The following is a 19167-nucleotide window of genomic DNA, read 5'->3' on the forward strand; positions in this document are numbered from 1 at the left end:
AGGCTTATAAAATATTTAAATTCGGAGTGTTTTCCGCTAAAGGTTGGGAGAGCAACTCTCGTCTACGGCATTGAGGCGGGCGATTTGCTGGCGGAGCGGATTTCTTGATATTATTTTGTTTGCACTTATTTAAAATTGAAATCAGCAATGATTTTGTCATTACGGCCCTCTCTTCCAACTCTTCGCAATATACGTCTTTTGTATCTTTCACTTCTATTTGGTTTTGCAAAAGGGAAGCATTTTCAATGTGCGTATTTAGAATCTCTAATAGACACTCAAGCTCGACCGGATTTATAGATAATTTAGCTTCTTTTAAGTGGCGATAAGTTCGGTTAATACTTTTCATGCAAACATCTCGTTGGTGTTTAAGCTCTTCGATATCCTTAGTTGCCATTGCGTTTATTTGTATTTATTTGGTTGGTATCGAAGAGGTGTTAAATATTTATTTTTATTAAATTATTTATTTGTTTAATAATATAATAAAAAATCAACGATCGCTCACAGTGTAAGGGAGCTAAGTGCCGAGAGAATTACAGCGAAAAATATCTAAAAAGGGTTTTCATATTTTTTATATAAACCATGCGACAGTATATGCCGCACGAACGCACTGTAGGGGAGCTAACGCTCAAGCTCAAGCGTACCGAAAAAACGAACAAACTTTGAGGCAGACCGAAAATTGCACTGCTGCAGCGATCGAGAACGAAAACGGCAAAAGATAACTCGAAATAGCGGCAGCGGTGTCGGTGTGCGTGTGTGTGTGTACGCGGCTAGCGGCTCTTCCTAGGCAAATGCTAACGGAGAATGATACACTGACCGATAACTAAGGGCAACGAATATATAAGCCTGACGCCAAAATGGGCGCAAAATTATGAAAAGCGCGGAAAAATTGGAAAAGCGGGGGAAAATTCTGAAAAGCGCGGGAAAATGTTCGGACAAACTGCGCGAAAGTTATTGCCAATAGTTTTTGAGAGATACACTTTTCAAAATTTGCACTTTTTTCCAGCTGTTTTATGTATACCCTAAATTGGTGCTCACTACGACGAAAGTTGGGGGAATTAAGTTCGCACTAATTGGGTCGACGACGAGTATTTTATTTGCTTGTTTTTTGGCCAAAGCGATTCACATATAATTCGAACTATATTATGTTTATTGTAGAATTTTGGTTCTAAGTACATGCAAATTTTTATTTCTTGGTTACACGAATGCAAAAAGTTGAAAGATGGGCCAAAACACAATTGACAAAGCGCCACAGATTAACTTTCAACTTTTGGCACTCTATACCTGGTTGGCCGACTTGATAATTGCAACTTCCTTTTTAACTTCCATTTGGCGGCAGCAGCAAATTGATCAATTAAATTTGCCGAAACGTCAGACGCAACTTCAAGAACGGCAGAAAATTTCCAGCGACGAAATATTATTGAATTTAATTTATTGGCCGAACCGACACGAATAAATTGGTTTTTTTGGTATTGTTTATAGTTTTTCACCGAAAAAAAATTAAAACTCGCGAACTCTACTGCTAATCACGTCGGGGTTACCATGAAAACTTAATACTATTTTGTATTAACGACGTGAAAACTTGTGACTGCAGTAGTTCGACGATGTTAAATCGCGAATTTGTGAAACTATTTCCAAAACGCGACGAAAAGGAGTGGCTACGATGATGTTCGATTGATCACTGACTATTATATTTCAATAATTTCTCTTAGAACCTAACTTATGCTACGGTGGCGAGAGACGGGGCGAATTCGTAAGAGCGAAGGGACGAAAGCTTTATTGGCTCCCGCTCTCGCCCTACAACTAGTAATTTAAATACAAGCGCCAAGTGCGCAAACAAAATCAAATATATAATAGACATGTATCGTAAATACAAAAGAATATGCATCATTCTTCTTAAAAGTTATTTCCTGGTATCAGCCCTTCTTATGAAAACTCTGTTCCTCTTGCGTTAGCTTATAACATGTACACGCACAATACTAACACACTCAAAACATGTATTAAAGACTGCGAAGGGAGCCGTATAAAATCACTTGCATATTTGACGATGACTTCCAAAAGACTTCAGCGCTGGCCTACAATTTTGAAATCAAGTATCGCTCAACTACAGCTCATGGAAATGCAGACGCACTCTCACGTCTTCCGATTACTTCAGATTTCAATTTCGATAAGAAAGAGGCATGCTATAACATTGTTGACGAAATAAATGAAAACATGGAAAGCGACAGTATTTTGAAAAGGGTCTATCACTACTTTGCAAGTGGATGGGCAGGACAACTAACCGATCTCGAAATAATGCCATACTTTAATCGTAGATTTGCTTTAACAATTAACAACAACCTACTATGTACCCAGTCAAAACAACGGTTACAAAATACTTCAGTTCATATCGATTTACACCTAACCTAGAAGGAAAATCTACTGCAGAACTTCCTCGGAAAACGAACTGAAACCCAAGAGAACCAGCAGACAAAGTATTAACCAAACCAAAAAGTAGTTGCCAAAAAATACGCAAGAGGATTTCACAGTGGATAAAAGCTGTCATCGATCGGTCCATCAGCCGTGTAATATTTATTCTTCGAACACCCACAGGTTTCATCAAGCGCCACGTTAACCAGATCAAACCAAGATCCGATTCAGACGACATCAAAAGCAACTCCACCACAGCCATTCCATCCGCCCCTGGAGCATCCCGGCAAGATAACCACCAAGCGCCACAGCCACACTGATCGAGCTTGCAATCAGAAACAGTACTCGACCACGCCAAGAAGTCAACCGCCATCAGCCGGCAGATTTTAGAAAGCGTAAAGCTACTAAAATGTAATTTTAGGGGAAAAATGTGATATGTATTGTAAATTCAAAAGAATATGCATCATACTTCTTAAAAGTTATTTCCCTTCTTATGAAAACTCTGTTCCTCTTGCATCAGCTTATACCACATTCAAAACATGTAAAAAAGACTGCGAAGGGAGCCGTATAAAATCACTGGCATATTTGACCTCAACCCGATCGTGTCTTCTTACTTCTTTGGAACACAACAATAATGATTAAAATTAATAATATAGAGGTATGTGTATTTTTATTATTATTGATTTTAATGAAAAGATTTAAAATATTTATATCATCTTAAAAGAGTTCCGAGTTATTTGATAAAATGTAAACGGTTATTTCATAATTTTTGAATTGGTTAGTAGCTATGTAGTCAAGAACTTTGTTTTCCAAATTGGTATACGAGATATTATTAATTTTGGATGTACCATTAAATGTTATTAAATATGACCCTTTTAAATGGGAGTTGTTAACAATAACGTTACCATTTATAAGAACGGCACCATCTTGTAAGATGTTTATTTTATTATTTTTATACCCTTGCAGCGGGTATTATAAATTCAGTCAGAAGTTTACAACGCAGTTAAGGAGACATTTCCGACCCTATAATGTGTATATATTCTTGATCACCATCACTAGGAGAGTCGATCTAGCCATGTCCGTCTGTCCGTCCGTCTGTCCGTCCGTCTGTCCGTCCGACTTTCCGTCCGTCTCTCAGTCTGTCCGTCCGTTTCGACGCAAACTAGTCTTTCAGTTTTTAAGCTATCTACATAAAACTTTCCCAAAAGTTGTCCTTCTATTGCAGGTAGTACTTAAGTCGGAACGAGCCGGATCGGACGGCTATAGCATGTAGCTCCCATAGGAACAATCGGAAAAATAAATGAAAAAAATGATAACTTAGCTTTGGAACTACAACCATCAGAAGACGAAAATCTTCAACAGCTTCGTGACCTTGTAACTATAATTGCGGAGAGCTAACTGCGCTTCGCAATTCAGTTTCAAGAAATTACGTTACATCTGGAGCAATTGACGCCACCGCAATTCCAGGCACACACAGTGACAACGTCTCCCAGATCGCAGTGGGCAACACCGCCATTCCAGGCACTCATCAGTACAACGCCGACATGTATGCAGCCCTGGCTTAAATTGGTGACAACGCCTCCCAGGTCGCAGTTGGCAGCACCGCCATTTCAGGCACTCATCATAACAACGTCAGCGTGCACGCAGCCCTGCCTCAACTTCATAACAATGTCTCTCAGATCGCAGTTGGCAGCACCTCAAATCCAGGACCATTCCATTTTGGAAGTTCTGGGATGATAGATCCTGCCGAAAGCGTCGCAAAAACATTGGACGAATCTATGGTCTGGACATGGAATGATGCCCATGATATTCGTCAGCAAAACGAAAAGCAACTCGTATGCTGGAGTCCTTCGACAATCTATGCGATTAGCTGGTCATGGCATTTGGTGAGCTGAACTCCAAGGCGGAGATGCGATGACAATTCGAGCGTACTTGGCACCAGATGATGATGACCATCGCTGTCGAAACTGAAACTCGAGGGATCACTACGCCAAAGACTGTCGCAAGCCTAAGAGAGAACCTGGCTCTTGCTTCGCTTGCGGTGAGATGGGGCACTTCGTGGGACAATGTCAACAACGAAAGAGTTTAAATAACAATAACAATTATGTAAGAAATTAGAATTTTTTTCGTACAAAATTTGAGCACCCCTGTAATTGCAGAATGAATGGTAGACTCTAGACGCGCTATTTCGTTCATTAAGCAATCTTTGGTCCCAGTGGAAGAGCTTAAACTTTAACGAGATGTTTGCCTGAAAAGAATTAACCGAACGTATCGCTATTTAAAAAATGCTAAATTATCTGTGAATCCGGTTGAGCTTGAGACTCTAAATACGCACATAGAAAATGATTCACTTTTTCAAATCCACATAGAAGTTGGAAGAAAAGGCCGTATTGCTGAAGTCGATTTTAAAAAATCCAAAAAAAATATTAGCGAGAAATTCGCTTCGCCGGAATATCGCCCGCCGCAATGCAGCCTGCCGAGCGTCGTTCTTCCAACGTTTAGCGGAAAATATTCCGAATTTAAACATTTTATTAGCCATTTTGAAACTTTTGTTGACAAAGACGACCCCTTACACGATATTAAAAAATTCCATAATTTATTTCGTGTTTAGCTGTTTTTTGACAACATATCGAAACTTATTAATTTTCAAAATATGTCGCAGCATTTAGCTACAGCATGCATGTATTGCAACTCAGCTGAACATAAGATTGGAAATTGCGCCTCCTTCGAGCCCTAACAGTTCATCTAAAATTTGATTTCGCTAAAAGAGATGCAGAGTGTGCAATTCTCACATCACACGTTCCCCAAACACAAATCTCGCGTTGCCAGCCGCTTCTCAGCCCACGCTCATGCAGGAGACTCCACCCACTTCGCATGTTTTGCATGAGACTGCATCGGACCGAGCCAAAAGAAAAGTGGCGTGTTTGTATTAGCTCGAGCGTTGCTCGACTCTGGTTCACAAATAAACTTTGTGACCGATGAGCTCGCTGAGAGGCTCAATATTACAAGAGAGGACGTGAGCATGAGCTTGCGAGGCATTGGAAAGACTAATGGCCGACCTACAAAAAAATACACACGATTGTGAAGTCGCGAGTAGGGAACAGATGAGTAGAGAACAGGCTGAAATAATGGTACATCTCAGCTGCTAGGAGGAAGCGTTGGAGTCAACAACCCTGCTGAAATTTTGGCCTGTAGAGTACTTGCCGCTCAAGGCAAAGTCCAAGAGTCCAAAGACCATCCCAAATTATAAGTAATCAATCTGCAGTTTTAGTAGCTTGAGGGTCACTTGATCGCTCCCACTAAGATTATTTTATTGAATGCTCTTTAATTCTATTACATTGGCGCATATAGCTAACGATCGCTCAGCTATGTTGGCAGAGACGCCGGCAGAGCGGCGGTCGACGCTTATGTATAAATTGCCATATATATGAGAGAGAGATACAATGTTTACTTGGAATCAGAGCGGTCGCGCATGGTAATTATGCTGACTCTGCAATGTCCAGTCTCAGTGAACTGCTTGGCCTGTAGATTAGTATGTAATACAATGTGTTTGTACTTATATTAATAACAATGAGTACAGTATGCATTCGATATGTGAACATACTACATCTCCCTCCTTTTGAAGATTAACGTAATTCTATGAAGCTATTTGTTTTTAGTATATGTATATATAATATAAATTAACATCTTATCTTATTATTATTTTTTTTCTTCGAATCAGAAAGAATTATTCATTTATTTTTTTTTATATTTTATTATATTTTTTTATATTTTGTTCAATACAATTATGAATCTTATTTTCTTTATGGCCATACGTGATATTTTTATATAAGACAACTGAAGTAATTATGAAGTACAAAATTTTGCCTATCCTTATGTAATGGTGGTTTCTTATTTTTATACCCTTGCAGAGGGTATTATAATTTCAGTCAGAAGTCTGCAACGCAGTGAAGGGGACATTTCCGACCCTATAAAGTATATATATTCTTGATCAGCTTCACTAGACGAGTCGATCTAGCCATGTCCGTCTGTCAGTCTGTCCGTCTGTCCGTCCGTTTCTACGCAAACTAGTCTCTCAGTTTTAAAGCTATCTGCATGAAACTTTTCCAAAAGTTGTCTTTCTATTGCAGGTAGTATATATGTTGAAACGAGCCGGATCGGACGACTATAGCATATAGCTCCCATAGGAACGATCGGAAAAATAAATAAAAAAAAATTATAACGTTGCTGTTTTTCATATTTTTTTTTAGTTCTTCGACATATAGTATTGGTTAGTTATTTCAGAGTTACTGTTTAAATTTCATCAAAATCGAACGACTATATCATATAGCTCCCATAGGAAAAATCGGAAAAAATGAAATAAAATTATAACTTAGCTGTTTTTTAATTTTTTTCTTAGTTCTTCGACATATATTATTAGGTAATTATTTCAGAATTATGTTTTAAATTTTATCAAAATCGGACGGATATATCATATAGCTCCCATAGAAATAATATAAATATATAGAATAACAATCAAATAATTGAGCTGCAAATTATTATAGTTTCAATGTTTTTAAACATATACGCAAGTAAATCATAATTTCAATGTTTTCAAAAATTTTTAATTCTTGCAATAGCTGCAAGGGTATATGAACTTCGGCTTGTCGAAGTTTGCTTTCTTTCTCGTTCAACTCTATGTACGCTTAGTCCCAGTCTTAAGACGTTAAATTTTATAGCTGTGTCACGTCATAACAAAGATTGTTTACCATTTTCAATAAAAAGTAGCAATCAGTTCAGAATCGTTCCGTACCGAAATCGGTGCTTCGAACATTTGTAATACCTTGAGAAGAGGTCTGAGGCATAAGCTCTAAATTGGTTTACTGATTCTGTGCGAACTTTAAACATGACTGCTTTTCCCTTGCACAATTGTTGTCAATCCGAGTGACTGATTAGGTTATACTTTGAGCCCGAATCAATAATCATGGCGACCGTATGACCACTTATTTTACACAGAATCTCTTCCTCGCCGGATTGCTCATTTGCTAATTTAAACAGGTTGGTAGGCTTACTCAATTTGAGTTTCATTACTTATCGATTGTATCCTAGTATTTCGCTGACGTCGCCGTTTTCGATCCGGTTCTTCCATACCGAAGATTGATTTCCGTACCCTCGTACGGCATTTCCACCTCACGCTCCTAGCGGGGCATTCGGCGCTGTTTTGCCGATGCCCTCTTCTACCACATCTTCCGCACGCCATACCCATACCGTGCTGTATAATTTTGTTAATGCCAGACATCAATAATTTTATCGATTAAACAGATCTCTTCGATTTGTCTCTTAGTCTCACCAAATGAACATTTTGCGATTTGTTGGCGTAATCTAAGTAAAAACTCCGTAAAGTAAACTCATCCGGTGTCATTGATTGAAAAAGGTGCGTTTTGAAAGCGGAATTGCGCAGCGGTAAAAATTACTCATTTAGTTTCCTTACCAAAGGAGTAAACACGTCGTTTTTAGCCTTGTCGTCGTATGGTAGAAAGACGCCGGGAATGCTATACACAACTGCCTGAAGCTGAGGTCCACCTAAGTGAAGGAGTTTATTCCTCTTTTTATACACATTTGTGATCTCCTCCGTGTCCACATATATAGTAAATGCGCGCAAGCACATTTCCTACTCCGTACGACATTGCGCCTTGTCCATCGCCTGACATAGAAAAGGTTTCAGTTCCGTCATAATTTTTTCTGAAATTATAACATAAATTCCAAAATAGTCCCTCAACGTCGGGTTTTTCTGTTTTCTCTTCTTTTGCTCTTATTCCATTAGGAACAGACAACTTAAGACTTAACTTCCTTTCCTTGATCTCATTCCATTTGGAATAGACTCGTTTATTTTTTTTAGCTTAGGCTCATTCCATTTGGAATAGACTCTTTATTTTTATTTGGATGTCATTCCATTTAATCCTTCCATTTGGCCGGTAACTCTGGAACTAATAATAAGGCGTTGCCAAGCGATCGGCAAAGTACCAGCCAAACCTACTGTGGAGATAGGGAGAGAACATTACTCTTCTGTTAAGCGCCGCTCTCTGCTGGTACAGATCTCCACAATTTAATTTTTGTCGTGTTTAGCTGTTTATTGACAACATATCGAAACTTATTAATTTTCAATATATTTCCCAGCATTCAGCTACAGCATGCATGTATTGCAACTTAGCTGAACATAATATTGGAAATTGCGCTTCCTTCGTCTAAAATTTGATTTCGCTAAAAGAGATGCAGAGTGTGCAATTCTCACATCACACGTTCCCCAAACACAAATCTCGCGTTGCCAGCCGCTTCTCAGCCCACGCTCATGCAGGAGACTCCACCCACTTTTCATGTTTTGCATGAGACTGCATCGGATCGAGCCAAAAGAAAAGTGGCGTGTTTGTATTAGCTCGAGCGTTGCTCGACTCTGGTTCACAAATAAACTTTGTGACCGATGAGCTCGCTGAGAGGCTCAATATTACAAGAGAGGACGTGAGCATGAGCTTGCGAGGCATTGGAAAGACTAATGGCCGACCTACAAAAAAATACACACGATTGTGAAGTCGCGAGTAGGGAACAGATGAGTAGAGAACAGGCTGAAATAATGGTACATCTCAGCTGCTAGGAGGAAGCGTTGGAGTCAACAACCCTGCTGAAATTTTGGCCTGTAGAGTACTTGCAGCTCAAGGCAAAGTCCAAGAGTCCAAAGACCATCCCAAATTATAAGTAATCAATCTGCAGTTTTAGTAGCTTGAGGGTCACTTGATCGCTCCCACTAAGATTATTTTATTGAATGCTCTTTAATTCTATTACATTGGCGCATATAGCTAACGATCGCTCAGCTATGTTGGCAGAGACGCCGGCAGAGCGGCGGTCGACGCTTATGTATAAAGAGAGGGGTACAAAGTTTACTTAGAAACAGAGCCGTCGCGCATGGCAATTATGCTGACTCTGCAATGTCCAGGCCCAGTGCACTCAAGAGAATTAAAGTGATTATGAAGTAAACAATTTTGCCTATCCTTATGTACTGGTGGTTTCTTATTTTTATACCATTGCAGAGGGTATTATAATTTCAGTCAGAAGTTTGCAACGCAGTGAAGGGGGCATTTCCGACCCTATAAAGTATATATATTCTTGTTCAGCATCACTAGGGAGTCGATCTCGCCACGTTCGTGTCTGTCCCTTTATTTTATTTGTATTTATTATAAAATTTCATAATAACGCTACAAGTTTGGATCTTATAAGTTAATGCGCTAGTCACTAAGAGTTTGCAAATATTTATTTGTTACATTATACTTAAAACTAATTTACATAAAAATTAACCTAAGTCGCCTTCTATTTTTACTTTAATTTACGTAATAGTGTTTTTAAGGTGTGTGAATAATTTTATCTTGAATTGCGTGGCACTGCTAATATTTTTAAGATGGTTTGGGAGCTGATTCCATGATCGAATAGCATTCATTAAAAATTGTCTTTCGGATGTCAATGATCTAGGTATTATGCAAGTAAGATTGTTTGCTCTTCTAGAGGATGTAAATTGAAGTTTTTCGAAAAGATACGAAGGTTCTTTTTGGAAAATAATTTTTTGCAGAAAAATTAAGTTTCGCATCTTTATCCATTCATTTAGCGAGATATCGAATATTTTCAGCGAAAATTCGGATACGTGACCTCTATGTGGCTGGTTGAATATATACCTGGCTATGCAATTAAATATAACTTTTATTTTGTTCTTACTGGTAGTGTCACAGTTTGAAAAAACTTCTACTCCATAAAATAGCGCTGGAACAATGCAGGTTTTAGCTATTAGTAACCGTATATGGGTGGGCAGGCAATTTTTAGTTACGGATAATGTCCTTAATATGCTATATGTTTTTCCTACAGACTTTGTAATATTATCATTCCAGGTAAGAGTTCTGTTGAATGTAAAAGCTAAGTTTACAGCTGTATCAGCGTACTCAAGTGGCGTGCTATTCATACTCAGTGGCTGCAAATTGTTAAAAATGATCTTTCTTTTACTTATGACAAGACATTTTGATTTTGATGGGTTGATCCCAAGTCCATTGTTGCCGGCCCACTCATTTCATCTTTATATGCAATAATCACAGGTGATATCTAGGCGCTTGGACCAGAACGGGTACAATAATGTCCATGCTTAATGCTTCTTCCAGTTTTTTTATCAATTATTTCTTCCAACGCTGTCGGTAAACGCCTAATGGGTTGTTGGATGGGAGTAATGGATTCGTCAATCGAAAGTTTGACTGAAACATCACACCATTTGGGAAACGGTTCAACTTGTTATACCCTTGCAGCGGGTATTATAATTTCAGTCAGAAGTTTGCAACGCAGTGAAGGAGACATCTCCGACCCTATAAAGTATATATATTCTTGATCAGCATCACTAGACGAGTCGTTCTAGCCATGTTCGTCTGTCAGTCTGTCCGTCTGTCCGTCCGTTTCTACGCAAACTAGTCTCTCAGTTTTAAAGCTATCTGCATGAAACTTTTCCAAAAGTTGTCTTTCTATTGCAGGTAGTATATATGTTGAAACGAGCCGGATCGGACGACTATAGCATATAGCTCCCATAGAAAAGATCGGAAAAATAAATAAAAAAAAATTATAACGTTGCTGTTTTTCATATTTTTTTTTAGTTCTTCGACATATAGTATTGGTTAGTTATTTCAGAGTTACTGTTTAAATTTCATCAAAATCGAACGACTATATCATATAGCTCCCATAGGAACAATCGGAAAAAAATGAAATAAAATTATAACTTAGCTGTTTTTTAATTTTTTTCTTAGTTCTTCGACATATATTATTGGGTAATTATTTCAGAATTATGTTTTAAATTTTATCAAAATCGGACGGATATATCATATAGCTCCCAAAGAAATAATATAAATATATAGAATAACAATCAAATAATTGAGCTGCAAATTATCATAGTTTCAATGTTTTTAAACATATACGCAAGTAAATCATAATTTCAATGTTTTCAAAAATTTTTAATTCTTGCAATAGCTGCAAGGGTATATGAACTTCGGCTTGTCGAAGTTTGCTTTCTTTCTCGTTCAACTCTATGTACGTTTAGTCCCAGTCTTAAGACGTTAAATTTTATAGCTGTGTCACGTCATAACAAAGATTGTTTACCATTTTCAATAAAAAGTAGCAATCAGTTCAGAATCGTTCCGTACCGAAATCGGTGCTTCGAACATTTGTAATACCTTGAGAAGAGGTCTGAGGCATAAGCTCTAAATTGGTTTACTGATTCTGTGCGAACTTTAAACATGACTGCTTTTCCCTCGCGCAATTGTTGTCAATCCGAGTGACTGATTATGTTATACTTTGAGCCCGAATCAATAATCAAGGCGACCGTATGACCACTTATTTTACACAGAATCTCTTCCTCGCCGGATTGCTCATTTGCTAATTTAAACAGGTTGGTAGGCTTACTCAATTTGAGTTTCATTACTTATCGATTGTATCCTAGTATTTCGCTGACGTCGCCGTTTTCGATCCGGTTCTTCCATACCGAAGGTTGATTTCCGTACCCTCGTACGGCATTTCTTATAAAAATGCCCGAGTCTATCGCATTTCGAATCTGCACCTCACGCTCCTAGCGGGGCATTCCGCGCTGTTTTGCCGATGCCCTCTTCTTCCACATCTTCCGCACGCCATACCCATACCGTGCTGTATAATTTTGTTAATGCCAGACATCAATAATTTTATCGATTAAACAGATCTCTTCGATTTGTCTCTTAGTCTCACCAAATGAACATTTTGCGATTTGTTGGCGTAATCTAAGTAAAAACTCCGTAAAACCTTCTCCCTTAGCTGTTCACCCTTCTCCGGTGTCATTGATTGAAAGAGGTGCGTTTTGAAAGCGGAATTGCGCAGCGGTAAAAATTACTCATTTAATGCGATTTCCAAATCGCATTTTTTAATGCATACCGAGATCAGGGTGAAAAAGCGTGCCAATCGGATAGCTCCTATATGGTAAAATCGCTTAAAATTATTTATTTTAAATGTATTGTTTTTTTAAGCAAATTTTGCGCATTTTAAAAGCTGTTGACCAGAATCTCTTCGAATCGAATTTTTTAATACATATCATAATTAGGGTGAAATATCTTACCAATCGGAAGTGTACATCTTATAAATCCTCCATATGAGCAATAGGGCAAATTTAATTTTTTCGGCAAATTTCGCGCAGTGTTTAAGCTGTTGACCTAAATCTTTCCAAATCACATTTTTTAATGCACACCAAGATCAAGGTGAAAAATTGTGCCAATCGGAAAGCTCCAATAGGAGCAATATGGTAAAATCGCTTAAAAAAATTTTTTTAAGCAAATTTTGCGAATTTGAAAAGCTTCAAATCGTATTTTTTAATACATGTCATAATTAGGGTAAAATAATGAGCCAATCGGAAGTGTTTATCTTAAAAATCCTTCATATGAGCAATAGGGCAATTGCGTTCAAATTAAATTTTGTCAGAAAATATTAAGCATTTATAAGCTGTTGACCTGAATAACTTCTTCACTTTATATCATAATTAGGTTGAAATATCGTGCCAATCGGAAGTGTATATCTTATAAATCCTCCATGTGAGCAACATGGCAAATTGCGTTCAAATTTAATTTTTTTAGCTGTATAAGCTGTTGACCTGAATATTACCAAATCGGATTTTTTTATGCACACCATAATCAGGGTAAGAAAGCGTGCCAATTGGATAGCTCCTATAGGAACAATATTTTAAAATCGCTTAAAATTTAAAGGCGTGACAATCGGATAGCTCCTATAGGAGAAATATGGTTAAATCGCTTAAAAATTAGATTTTTAAGCAAATTTTGCGCATTTTAAAATCTGTTGACCTGAATCTCTTCAAATAGTATTTTTTAATACATATCATACTTAGTGTAAAATATTGTGCCAATCGGAAGTGTTTATCTTATAAATCCTTTAGAATAGCAATAGGGCAATTGCGTTCAAATTAAATTTTGTCAGCAAATTTTGTGCATTTTCTAAGCTGTTGACCTAAATCTCTTCAAAACGTATTTTTTAATACATTTCATAATTAGGTTGAAATATCGTACCAATCGGAAGTGTATATCCTATAAATCCTCCAATGTCCATCCGTTTCTACGCAAACTAGTCTCTCAGTTTTAAAGCTATCTGCATGAAACTTTCCCAAAAGTTGTCTTTGGTGGAGTCAACAACCCTGCTGAAATTTTGGCCTGTAGAGTAGTTGTCGCTCAAGGCAAAGTCCAAGAGTCCAAAGACCATCCCAAATTATAAGTAATCAATCTGCAGTTTTAGTAGCTTGAGGGGCACTTGATCGCTCCCACTAAGATTATTTTATTGAATGCTCTTTAATTCTATTACATTGGCGCGCATATAGCTAACGATCGCTCAGCTATGTTGGCAGAGACGCCGGCAGAGCGGCGGTCGACGCTTATGTATAAAGAGAGGGGTACAAAGTTTACTTAGAAACAGAGCCATCGCGCATGGCAATTATGCTGACTCTGCAATGTCCAGTCTCAGTGCACTCAAGACAATTAAAGTGATTATGAAGTAAACAATTTTGCCTATCCTTATGTACTGGTGGTTTCTTATTTTTATACCATTGCAGAGGGTATTATAATTTCAGTCAGAAGTTTGCAACGCAGTGAAGGGGACATTTCCGACCCTATAAAGTATATATATTCTTGTTCAGCATCACTAGGGAGTCGATCTCGCCACGTTCGTGTCTGTCCCTTTATTTTATTTGTATTTATTATAAAATTTCATAATAACGCTACAAGTTTGGATCTTATAAGTTAATGCGCTAGTCACTAAGAGTTTGCAAATATTTATTTGTTACATTATACTTAAAACTAATTTACATAAAAATTAACCTAAGTCGCCTTCTATTTTTACTTTAATTTACGTAATAGTGTTTTTAAGGTGTGTGAATAATTTTATCTTGAATTGCGTGGCACTGCTAATATTTTTAAGATGGTTTGGGAGCTGATTCCATGATCGAATAGCATTCATTAAAAATTGTCTTTCGGATGTCAATGATCTAGGTATTATGCAAGTAAGATTGTTTGCTCTTCTAGAGGATGTAAATTGAAGTTTTTCGAAAAGATACGAAGGTTCTTTTTGGAAAATAATTTTTTGCAGAAAAATGAAGTTCCGCATCTTTATCCATTCATTTAGCGAGATATCGAATATTTTCATCGAAAATTCGGATACATGATCTGTATGGGGTTGGTTGAATATATACCTGGCTATGCAATTAAATATAACTTTTATTTTGTTCTTACTGGTAGTGTCACAGTTTGAAAAAACTTCTACTCCATAAAATAGCGCTGGAACAATGCAGGTTTTAGCTATTAGTAACCGTATATGGGTGGGCAGGCAATTTTTATGCTATATGCTATATGTTTTTCCTACAGACTTTGTAATATTATCATTCCAGGTAAGAGTTCTGTTGAATGTAAAAGCTAAGTTTACAGCTATCAGCGTACTCAAGTGGCGTGCTATTCATACTCAGTGGCTGCAAATTGTTAAAAATGATCTTTCTTTTACTTATGACAAGACATTTTGATTTTGATGGGTTGATCCCAAGTCCATTGTTGCCGGCCCACTCATTTCATTTTTAAATGCAATAATCACAGGTGATATCTAGGCGCTTGGACCAGAACCGGGTACAATAATGTCTATGCTTAATGCTTCTTCCAGTTTTTTTTTATCAATTCTTTCTTCCAACGCTGTCGGTAAACGCCTAATGGGTTGTTGGATGGGAGTAATGGATTATCGAAGTAATGGATAATCGAAAGTTTGACTGAAAAATCACACCATTTGGGAAACATCATTATAATTTCAGTCAGAAGTTTGCAACGCAGTGAAGGAGACATCTCCGACCCTATAAAGTATATATATTCTTGATCAGCATCACTAGACGAGTCGATCTAGCCATGTCCGTCCGGTGCTTCTAACATTTGTAATACCTTGAGAAGAGGTCTGAGGCATAAGCTCTAAATTGGTTTACTGATTCTGTGCGAACTTTAAACATGACTGCTTTTCCCTCGCACAATTGTTGTCAATCCGAGTGACTTATTAGGTTATACTTTGAGCCCGAATCAATAATCATGGCGACCGTATGACCACTTATTTTACACAGAATCTCTTCCTCGCCGGATTGCTCATTTGCTAATTTAAACAGGTTGGTAGGCTTACTCAATATGAGTTTCATTACCTATCGATTGTATCCTAGTATTTCGCTGACGTCGCCGTTTTCGATCCGATTCATCCATACCGAAGATTGATTTCCGTACCCTCGTACGGCATTTCTTATAAAAATGCCCGAGTCTATCGCATTTCGCATCTGCACCTCACGCTCCTAGCGGGGCATTCCGCGCTGTTTTGCCGATGCCCTCTTCTACCACATCTTCCGCACGCCATACCCATACCGTGCTGTATAATTTTGTTAATGCCAGACATCAATAATTTTATCGATTAAACAGATCTCTTCGATTTGTCTCTTAGTCTCACCAAATGAACATTTTGCGATTTGTTGGCGTAATCTAAGTAAAAACTCCGTAAAACCTTCTCCCTTCTCCGGTGTCATTGATTGAAAGAGGTGCGTTTTGAAAGCGGAATTGCGCAGCGGTAAAAATTACTCATTTTGTTAGCAGTATATTGGAAGCTGTATAGATCAAGTGGATATAAGATGTGACTATTTAATAATTTAATAATAATAACACTTATGTTCCATTCCGATGTTCCAATAATGTAGAATAAGTAGTAAGGACTATGTGAAGATCAGAATAGGGTAACACTTGAATTAAGAGAGACAATTGGAAGCAGACGTGAAAAAGCTAAGCTGAACAGCAATGAAATAAAATAAAAACTCAAGAATTGAAATAAATAATATAAAACTTGCGTCAACAACTTCAGAAGTGGGATAGTCCCATTAATACATTCGCCTACATAGCCATACCTGAGAGCACACATTTATTTTCCGCTTTTATAATTACGACGCCATTCTGAAATGGACAAGACACAAATTGGTGAGTGGCTACAAGCCAACGAAATCGAGTTCCCTGCAAGTGCAACTTTAAGGCAATTGCGCAAGCTCGCTTAGGATGCTGGATACCAAGAAGTGGCTGAAATCCCAGAAAGCATATTGGAGGAGGAGAACTCCAAAATGGAAGTATTAAGTCAAGGAGCCGCTACCGAAGGCATCCAGACATTGGAAGAAGAAGAAGCACTGTTTGACGCCGCCATAAGGGTTGCTGAGAAGAAGAAAATATTGGCCGGATTGATGAAAAACGTCGACAAAACGACAGATGACCTCCAAATGGTGAAGCACCTCGTGAGCCCGTTTTCTGCCACTGAAAATGAGGAAGCCCTTAAGTGGATTTTGAATTTTGAGAGAGTCTGCAGAGATATCAACACATGTACAAATTTTCAACTGCGCTGCGTACGAATGTTGATGAAATCGGGTACAGATGCCGACTTGTTTGTGAGTGTTGATCGATCGAACACTTACGACGAATTTAAGACAAATTTCATAAAAACATTCGGTCGTGGAAGCTCAACTGCTGATATTGTATTGCTACTTAAGGAAACCATGTTCAACCCCGCGAAGAACACCGTTATGGGATACATACTTCTGATGGAGGAAATTGCTATGCGTGCAAATATTGACGATAAATTGACAGTGCAGTTCGTCATTGATGGTTTTCGCGATCGTTCAGCCAATATCGCTATATTGTACACAGCAACAACAATCGCACAATTGGAGGAATTGGCTTGGAAGTATGGCAATCTAAGGAAGAAGTCACACAATTTTCCTCAGCGCATGGAAAATACTGGAGGAGATCGGAAAACAGTCCGGTGCTACAATTGCTCTGCTTATGGGCACTACGCTTCGTCGTGCACTGCGCCGAAACGCCAGAAGGGATCTTGTTTCCGTTGTGGATCCCTCCAACATATGCTAAAGGATTGTCAGCAGAAGCCAGCAAGTGATCCGAGAGTGGTGGGAGCAGCCAACAACCAGCCGATACGAGATGACGAAGAGGAGCCTAATATGTTTATTCCGATTTTTAACCAGGTAGGATATTTTTACACTGATTGCCAACATAAGCCTAACGTAACTCTTCTGTCTGCCATGTTCGATACGGGAAGCGCCATTAATTTAATTCAGCACTCTGCGATTCCTTATAAAAACTTTAGCAATATACTGGCCCCGACGAATTACTTTGGAGTTAATGGATTTAAAATTAAAACATTCGGAAAAATTTTTGTCAGGCTCGTTTTTCAAAACATAGAAGAAGAATTTTCATTTTTTGTTGTACCCAATAATTATGTTTCAACTAATGTTCTGTTAGGCCGTAAGTTTTTTGAGAAATTTGGAATAAAATTGATTTCTAAGGATAAGGTAAAAGAAATTGTAGAAGTGAATTTATTTAAGGATAGTGAACCATTGAAAATAGTGAGTATTGAACCAATAAATAGACTTCAGAATAGTGAAACATATAGAGACAGTGACCATTTAGAAAGCAGTAGAGATTTTGAAGAGTTGTGTATAGAAAATGAAATAGTTAGTGACGATAGCATTCCGTATATATATAGTATTGATGTATTTCAGGATGATGAAAGTTTTGACATTGACCCGAAGTTAAGTGATGAAGATCGAAGCGAACTCAGTGAAATAATAAGATTGAATTACTTATGTTTATCTAACATCCCAGCGATCCAACATAGTTATGAAATGAGGCTAAGATTTAAGTCTGAAGAACCGGTACGCACTGTACCAAGAAGACTTTCGTATCAGGAGAAGAAAGAAGTAGATTCAAAAATTGATGAGTTATTGAAAAAAGGATTCATAAGAGAAAGCAATTCACCCTATAGTTCCGCTATCGTTCTTGTTAAGAAAAAATCTGGAGAAAAGCGTATGTGTGTAGATTATAGACAACTTAATAAGATAACCGTTCGAGACGGATACCCCCTTCCCCTAATAGATGACTGCTTAGAGAGATTAGAAGGAAATAAGTATTTTACATTGTTAGATTTGAAAAATGGATACCATCAAGTGAAAGTAGCAGAAAGTTCCGTGCAGTATACAGCATTTGTAACACCTTCCGGTCAATATGAATATACAAGAATGCCTTTCGGACTCATGAATGCACCCGCAGTATTTATGAGATTTATTAACTTTATTCTACAACCTTTGATTCGCGAAGGAAATGTAGTAGTTTATATAGACGATATTGCTATAGGCTCGAAAACATTGAACGAACATTTTAAGATTGTAGAAAGAGTATTACGAATTTTAGCAGAGTACCGATTGGAAATTAAAATAAATAAGTGCCAGTTCGCTTACAAAAGCATTGAATTTTTAGGGTATACACTGAGTGAAAAAGGAATAAGTCCGAATTATGAGCACACATCAACTATTAAACATCTTCCGATACCAAAAGATCGCCATGGAATGCAGAAATGTTTAGGACTATTTTCTTACTTTAGGAGGTTTATTCCGGCATACTCAAAAATAGCAAAGCCATTGCAAGAGCTCACAAAATCAGGTGTTAAGTATGAACTTAGTGAGGATTGTATAAAAACTTTTGAATATCTTCGTGACAAATTAATTTCATCTCCCATATTATCCTTGTACAACCCAAATCGAGAGACTGAATTGCATTGCGACGCAAGTAGCGAGGGATTTGGAGGAATTTTGTTGCAAAAGCAGGATGATAATAAGTTTCACCCAATAGC

At 37.8% G+C, this 19167-nt stretch overlaps 1 protein-coding gene across 1 annotated transcript; it reads left to right on the top strand.

Annotated features, from left to right (window-relative positions):
* Positions 1-16088: 16088 nt before the first annotated feature.
* Positions 16089-17992, top strand: LOC121467238. The gene is made up of 2 exons (XM_041708560.1): positions 16089-17503; positions 17578-17992. Exons 1-2 carry the CDS (start codon positions 16595-16597, stop codon positions 17584-17586), a joined length of 918 nt encoding a protein of 305 aa, XP_041564494.1. The 5' UTR covers positions 16089-16594; the 3' UTR covers positions 17587-17992.
* The last annotated feature ends 1175 nt before the right edge of the window (positions 17993-19167 follow it).

The sequence above is a fragment of the Drosophila elegans genome, unplaced genomic scaffold (genome assembly GCF_018152505.1).
Source record: "Drosophila elegans isolate 14027-0461.03 unplaced genomic scaffold, ASM1815250v1 contig_271, whole genome shotgun sequence".
Lineage (NCBI taxonomy): Eukaryota > Metazoa > Arthropoda > Insecta > Diptera > Drosophilidae > Drosophila > Drosophila elegans.

What these genes read in the sequence shown, in the direction of transcription:
- LOC121467238 (XM_041708560.1), top strand. Translation starts at nt 16,595, where the DNA reads ATGGAAGTATTAAGTCAAGGAGCCGCTACCGAAGGCATCCAGACATTG.